Genomic DNA, 7154 nt, shown 5'->3' with positions numbered 1-7154 from the left:
GATTCACACAAATTTGATTGGGTTCATTCCAGTTTCCCGTCTGAAGGGAAGTAACCCTGTGTTTTGTATGTATGTTCTGAAGGATTTGCATGATTAATATTTAAGTCTGTTTCATCTCTGTGGATTGTGTTGGATTCTAGACGAGCTCCCAAGGTTTATCGTCTGGAGTTTATTCTCAGGTGTCGGAAAAACGTCAGTATTGTGACATTTTGTGAGTTCCACCGTGCACGGGACCATCAGAGACAGAAACTAACACAAACACACGTATAAACAATAGAAAGTAAACACTATAAAAGCAAAGTGTTATCTCAGTCTGATGCAACTCACATCAAACGTCATGTCGACTTTTCAGCGCTGAGGTGCTCGGCTCCGGACCAGTGACAGGCGGTCTAACAGCCTCTTCCACTCGACACTACACACCCACTCTGTGCTCCACAAGCTCCAACTGGGGTCTATTCTGGTGATCATAATTATTTGATGACAGAGCTTCTGGTTTCTCAACCAATCCTTTTGTACACACGATCCGGCCGTGAATAATTCAGCACGGGGAGCTGGAAAGGTGGGTCCCTGAAAACAGCAGGTGCAGACAAACCCAGGAGGCAGGACGCACGAGGAGAACAGCTGAGTCTGCCGGCGCCTCACACACAGCTCTCAGTCGGGAGAAGTATTTCAATCCCTCCATCTTTACGTCAGGCAGCCCGGAGTCCACCTGAGGTCAGTTCGACCGATGACCAGGAGCTCCTTGGACGGACTGACGCTCTCTGGATCCGTCCATCTCCTCACCCAGCCACCATGGAGGAACTCCAGAGGAAACTGAACCAGCGCTATGAAGGCACCAAGCCCAGAAAGGTGAGTTATTTATGGTACGACTCTCAGCTCCGTGGGTTTTGAAGTACTTTGAGTAAAAGACATATTGAGGTCATTTCAGATGCTGAGCGTTCCGCAAAGATATTTTTATGCGTTTGTTTGGTTATCAGCAGCAGATCAGCTTCGAGGGAGTGAAAGAGGATTTCAGCTTGTACGTTGACTTGCTGCTGATATGTGTGCTGTTCCCTCTTGTCTGATCAAACTAGACTTTTTTATCTCATCCGAATTCTTCTATGTCTTTGCTCACACGAAATCAATCACACGGTAAGTAACCTGTCAGTGCGTCTCTCCATCTCCAAACCACAGGTGAGATTCAAGCTGGCGTCGTCCTACAGTGGCCGCGTGCTGAAGCATGTGTATGAGGACGGCCAGGAGCTGGACAGTCCCGAGGAGAAATACCCGCACAGCTTCGTCCACAGGAAGATCCCCAGCCACCTGGAGATGGAGCAGCTCTGTGGGTTCCAGGACGCTCAGGGGGAGCAGAAGGGTGAGTTTTTATCCAGGAAACGATTTGGCCATGTTTGGTTTGCCATGTTTTTTGCTGTCCTTGTAATGCAATAACTGTTCATTCAGTGGCTGCACGTGTGTTTTGTTTTTCTGCGAGCACACTTGATCTGACAGCGCTTAATCTTTAGGACTAATAATGATTTAAGTGTGGCAGCAATCTGGTGGTTACCAATAGAAAGCTACAGCAGCCCAATGATTTGCACCTGCACATAACTCAATTTCAATTTCATGTTATTTCCAGTATTTATTCTGTTGGTGCGGGGTCAGAGTCAGGGTTAAGGAACAAGTTGAGTTTGTTACCTTGTCCCTAAATCAATTATTTGTACTGCAGAAAGAATGAAAACACAAACTACAATTACAAGTATATACTCACCCTAACCCTCCAAACATTGGCTTCCCAGACACAGTAATAATAGAAATAAGAAAATAGACTGCAACTCACTGTTAATAAAAACATTAATATTTGTCCTTATCCTCAACTACAGCCTGCAGCAGTTACTTTATCTGGCCAACAGTGCTCAAGTGTTAAATCTTCATAGCAAGATAAGGATTGGTACGATATTTGCCCTACAGTGAAAACAGTGTAAACAATTTACCTTAAGTAAAACTGACCTGACCCTGAGGGGCAAAGGTTATTACAATCCACTGTCTAAGTAGTTAATGGGTCTGTGCAAGAAACTTTAGCTGCACACACCAGAGCAGGTCAATGAAACTGTGACTTTGTAATACAACCAATTTCAAAAATGAAATGAAAAATAGCAATTGAGCTATTTTAGTCTGGTAATATAGTTAGTTTTCATGTTTCTACCTCAATGTACTTCTTATAAATCATTCCCTTTGCAGCAGAGAGTTAGAAAGAAGTTAATGAAATTAATCTGAAACTAATTCTGTTACCTACTTAGCTCAGAGGTAGCCAGGCTCTGTCCAAAGCTAACATATCCATGCTACATCTAGATTGTCTACGTAAGAAAGAAGTTATCCATATACCTCTGCTGTTGAACTATTTTTTGGCCGGGAGCTGTAACTATTTTGGTGGCCTCACAAAAAGGTTCCCTGCAATTTATGTTTTTCGTTGGAGCTTAACAAATATATTTCTTTATTTCATATTTCTGGTTAGAATTCACTACTACTGAAAATTTGAGATATGTTTAGATTAGGATGCTGCATTGGCAAACTCAGGCTGGGTGGTCACACCTGGTCATGTTGAGACTTCCGACTTGGTACAAAACAAAAAACTCACATCTGTGTGTTACATAAACGCTTGTGGATGAAACCATCTAAACTAAAGTTCTCCATCTGTCCTGACAACATGTTTCATTCTGTACCAGGGGACTATCCTCCAACCGGGCTCATCGCCCAGAGGATCAACGTGTACAGAGGAGTGGGAGGCTACAAGCCCACCGTCGGCCTGACGGAGGAATCGGAGGGAGATGCAAAAGTAAGCAAAGCTTCTTAGCTCGTGTTTTGGATTTTGGTATCAAGGTGAGAGTCGGATTAGATTTCCCATTTGCAGTGTCAGTTTTGTCTGCCCTGATGTCAAACGTCTCTCTTAATTGTCTAGATCCAATCTCCGGTGCGCGTTAAATGACCTAGTGTGAAAAATAATGAGATTTTGCAGAGTTTTAATTAAGTTGTCCGGGGAGGCAACGGTTTACTTTACAGTGATCTTTAAGACAGCATTCGCATCTCAATGGTACTTGGGGAGCGCAGGCAGGAGTCGAGCTTATCGTTCGAGGATAAAAGAGAGCGGCTAACCTTTCCCGTGGATGTCTTATCGTTTGAAAGCAGCTCTCGTTTTGACTCCTGGGGAAGATTTATGATGCCTGCGCCTTTTGTCAGTGGACAACCCATCAACTGCAGATCTCCATCGACTCATAGATCTGTTATACAAAAAGGCCCATGTTCAATAAATAAACAGACACAGATAATTCAGTCATACGTGATGTATTTTCACTATTAATCTCTGGAATACCCTATAATTGGTCTATCACATGATAACTGTGCAGCATCTCTTTGCATACTTGCATAGTGGGAAGTAAAATAAGAAAGAATGGCAGCTCCTTGGAGGATTCAATGTTTCCTTTTTTATACTTAACAGAACAACAGAACGCTTCATATGCTGAAAATCAAAGAGACACAGCACATGTAGTCTAATCAGGCAACACAAAGACATTTAATGATGAATTCATAGTTGGATCAGAACAAGGCTTAAAACAGACGATGACAATCCATGGCTAATTATTGTAGAATATAGGACACGACGGTCCTTTGTACGTTCACCATCTTGTCCTATATGACAGCAAGCAGCACCAATTGTACACTTAAAGTGGAACAACCACAGCGGCAGGAGGAAGCCCGTTTTTACTGAGCTGTTGAGGCAGTTGCGTCAGAATGGCAGGATGAGAGGGAGGTCAGGTACATTGGCTGCTGGCCTGGTGTCAGTTTAGCAAGCGAGGTCGCATTTATCAGCGGAAGACAGCAATCTGGATGTAGTTTGTGCTTGTAAGGGCATTATTTAAAGGATGGTGCAGTGGTGTGAGAGGTGCAGCCTGTGCTGTACACGGTCTAATGAGTTTTCTGTTTTATGATGGGAGATTACAAAGAAAAAAAGCAGCTCTTAATCAGGTTATGTTTGATATTAACTCATCAAATCCTGTAAAGCAGATGTAGGATTTATTTCGAGAGGATTGTGCTCTGGTGTGACAATCCATTGGTAGTGAAAATTATATGTATAACCTTTAAAACTAATTTCTCTTATACAATAATAATAAAGGTTTTTATAATCTGTTCTATTCTATTTTCATGATAAAGTTACCAGTGATATGCGTATTTCCTCTTTTCAGTTGATGTTTGGATTTTCAAATTTCTCCCCCATCCCTTCTCAACCCATAGATACAGAATTACAATATTAAATTTTCATAGGCACCACAGGTTGTTAATATAAACTGATCTCTGACTTTTTCTGTTTCCTTCAGTCCCAAGTATTGGACTTTGGCAAGATCATCATCTACACCAGCAACCTGCGCATCATCAGAGCACCACCCAGGGCCCCTGAAGCACTGCGGCAGCAGATAGAGCCCCGTGTGGACATGGAGGGACGCCCTAGGGCCAGGGAGAGGGCGAGCAGGAGGAGGGCCAAATCTCCTCGTAAGCAGGACGGGGGGGAAACGGAGCAGAGACAGATCAGCAGCACGGAGACCAAGGTAATGGTCCTTTGCCAAATTATTCGCAGTGGTGTGGTTAGGTTTTTATCACCCCATTTCTGTTTCTAGGTATTCTCACCATGTCCTTCTCCTCCTCTCGTTTTCTTTCTTCGCGTGCGTCTTGTCATTCTTTATCCACTTTGAGAGAATAAGCGCTGGATCGTCCGTTCAGTTGTATTCTTGTAATTCAAATCTGTTCGCACTCAACCCACAATCTCCTCTGCGTTTCCTTGAAACTGCCACCTTATTTGTACTCCCATTATTTCCTCCTCCTCGCGGCCCCCTCCTGCCGCAGCCACCATTGTCCTAGTGTTATCTATCAACTGTGAACAGATACTGATGAGTCCACAGTTTTACTCTGCCCTTGCAGCATTTGCCTGCCACTTACCAGCCCACAAGGAATCCCTCCCTCGTTCCTCCTTGGATGATTACAGCCCTCCTCCCCGTCTTTACTCCCTCCATCCTTCTCTCACCTTCTTCTTGTTATTTTCTCATTTTCTCTGCCACAAAAAAAAAAAAAAGTTAATCCTCAGCTTTTGGTCCCTCACTTGGCAATCTCTCTCTCTCCCTCTCTCTTCTCCTCAGTAGAGAGTTTGTCATTGTCTTTATTTGTTATAACAGATTTAGATTTGTTCTTTGCATGTGTACAGCTAAAACCACCAACAGCTAATATAGTGGTTGAATATGTGCAACCTACTCTACTCTATGTTTAGATGCACTGGAAGTAAACCAAACTCTGGATATTTCGCTTGATATTTTCCGGAGGGGCTGTATATGAAAAGGCAAACTTTACCCTAGAATGAGCCTTTATATTTTGATACTTTATATTTACTTCGGGAGCGGGTCCTCTCTACGGAGGCCGCCATGTTTTGAACACCTGGATAAACTAAACAACACCTTGTGAGTTTTAATGACAACTGAAGGCTACCACAGGTTATCCTTCATGTTTGGAAGTGGAGGGTGAGACAAAACAGTGGTTTATTATGAAGGAAGAAAAACACAGAAGTCAAAAGGTCAACATCTCTGACTCAACTTTTGAAAGACAATGAGAATTGAGTATTCAGCTGTGTGACAGTAACATTACAGACGTGCATCATCTTTGTAATATTCGGGTCCCTACCCTGCCTCACCTCATGGTTCCCGTCTCTCACCCCCCCCCCCCACACACACACACACTCCTTTAACGCGTTTCTTCTTCCTCCAGGAGGCTGACAGCTGCCAGCATTGTGGCGGCTCGGGCTGCGCTCCCTGCTCCCTGTGTCACGGCAGCAAGCTGTCTATGCTGGCGAACCGCTTCAATGAGTCCATCAGTGATCTGCGGTGCCAAGCCTGCTACCCCCATGGTCTGGAGAGGTGCCAGTCCTGCTCCGGCAAATAGCACCGTTTGGCCCGACACCCACATGTGTGAGCGAGTGAGTGAGTGACTGAGTGAGTGAGTGATCGGTTCCTCAGAATCGTCTCAGTCCGATCCAAAATGTTCTTGGTGGGGGGTTCTCGATGCACTACTAGGAAACAAAAGCCATCACTGGGGAGAAAAGGGGGAATTGTGCATTGGGCACGAATCATAAATTACATTTACTGTGTGCAGTGAAAAAACGGCTTGCGAAAACACAAACACATAATCACTCTTTTGTCGTCACTTTATTTTGCATCTACAGCGTCCGTCCTGATAAAACCTGGCTCCACAACAGAGTTATCATTCTAATTAAAACGATGCAAACATTTCCCGTTTCAGTTTTTTTCTCTGCAGTGCTTCAATCCCCTTTCATTCATCAGGAGAGAATACATTTTTGTTTATCCTAACATCACAACACTGCATGACATTTTATTGAGAAAGAAACAACAAGGAGCCTAAAGAAGAAACAGATTGTGAGATGAGCGACACAAAATACTGTTGTTTCCTAAATGGTCACAACATTAATAAGGGAGATTTAATGGAAATGTCAGACAATGATGGGAACAAGCACCACTGCCCCGAGGAAGGTGACACAGGAAAGAGATAAAGCGGATATTGATAAGGAGACTTTATGGAGAGAAGTTAGAATTCTTTAAAAAGACAACGCATTGCAAGCTCACATAACGAATAAATGTTAAGGATATTGATTTTCAATGGAGGATCACTCAAAGTCTCTTTTTGTTGTGTGATAATTACAGATAATAAATATGACAGAACAGTAATATCAATGGATGCAACCCTCTCGACCAACTCAGGAGGTGAAGTAAAGCTGATTGTGTCAACGTTTTATTTTTGATTAATAGTCTCATTCTCAGGTTTATGTTACTCCAACTTGTATAAAAACTTTATCCAAGCAATTTTGGTATTTGAACGAAAATAAAAGTGGATGAATTTACAATGCATCCTCATTTACTGTCTAAAATCTCCTTTCAAAGCCAAACTGATCCTTATTTTAAATTGGTTTAGTAACACTTATATGGCTCAGATGTTTTGAGGGCTTTGCTATCTGACACCCCATAATATTTGAATATTTTAAATAATATATGATTTGGGAGGCTCATGGTCGTGTAAGTGTTTTATTCAGCATTCATACGTTTGACTGCATTTACTGGCGGCAGTAT

The 7154-nt window shown here is 42.9% G+C and overlaps 1 protein-coding gene across 1 annotated transcript; it reads left to right on the top strand.

Moving 5' to 3' along the window:
* The first annotated feature begins 709 nt into the window (after positions 1-709).
* Positions 710-6844, top strand: LOC133969985 (glutaredoxin domain-containing cysteine-rich protein 2). The gene is made up of 5 exons (XM_062406750.1): positions 710-849; positions 1174-1354; positions 2703-2812; positions 4350-4577; positions 5782-6844. Exons 1-5 carry the CDS (start codon positions 793-795, stop codon positions 5953-5955), a joined length of 750 nt encoding a protein of 249 aa, XP_062262734.1. The 5' UTR covers positions 710-792; the 3' UTR covers positions 5956-6844.
* The last annotated feature ends 310 nt before the right edge of the window (positions 6845-7154 follow it).

The sequence above is a fragment of the Platichthys flesus genome, chromosome 15 (assembly GCF_949316205.1).
Source record: "Platichthys flesus chromosome 15, fPlaFle2.1, whole genome shotgun sequence".
NCBI classification, from domain to species: Eukaryota; Metazoa; Chordata; class Actinopteri; order Pleuronectiformes; family Pleuronectidae; genus Platichthys; species Platichthys flesus.
This window is presented reverse-complemented; position numbering and strand designations above follow the sequence as displayed.

What these genes read in the sequence shown, in the direction of transcription:
- LOC133969985 (XM_062406750.1), top strand. Translation starts at nt 793, where the DNA reads ATGGAGGAACTCCAGAGGAAACTGAACCAGCGCTATGAAGGCACCAAG. An exon ending in CGCTCAGGGGGAGCAGAAGG is followed by an intron (nt 1,355 to 2,702) that starts GTGAGTTTTTAT and finishes ATTCTGTACCAG; the next exon opens with GGGACTATCCTCCAACCGGG. An exon ending in TCAGCAGCACGGAGACCAAG is followed by an intron (nt 4,578 to 5,781) that starts GTAATGGTCCTT and finishes TTCTTCCTCCAG; the next exon opens with GAGGCTGACAGCTGCCAGCA.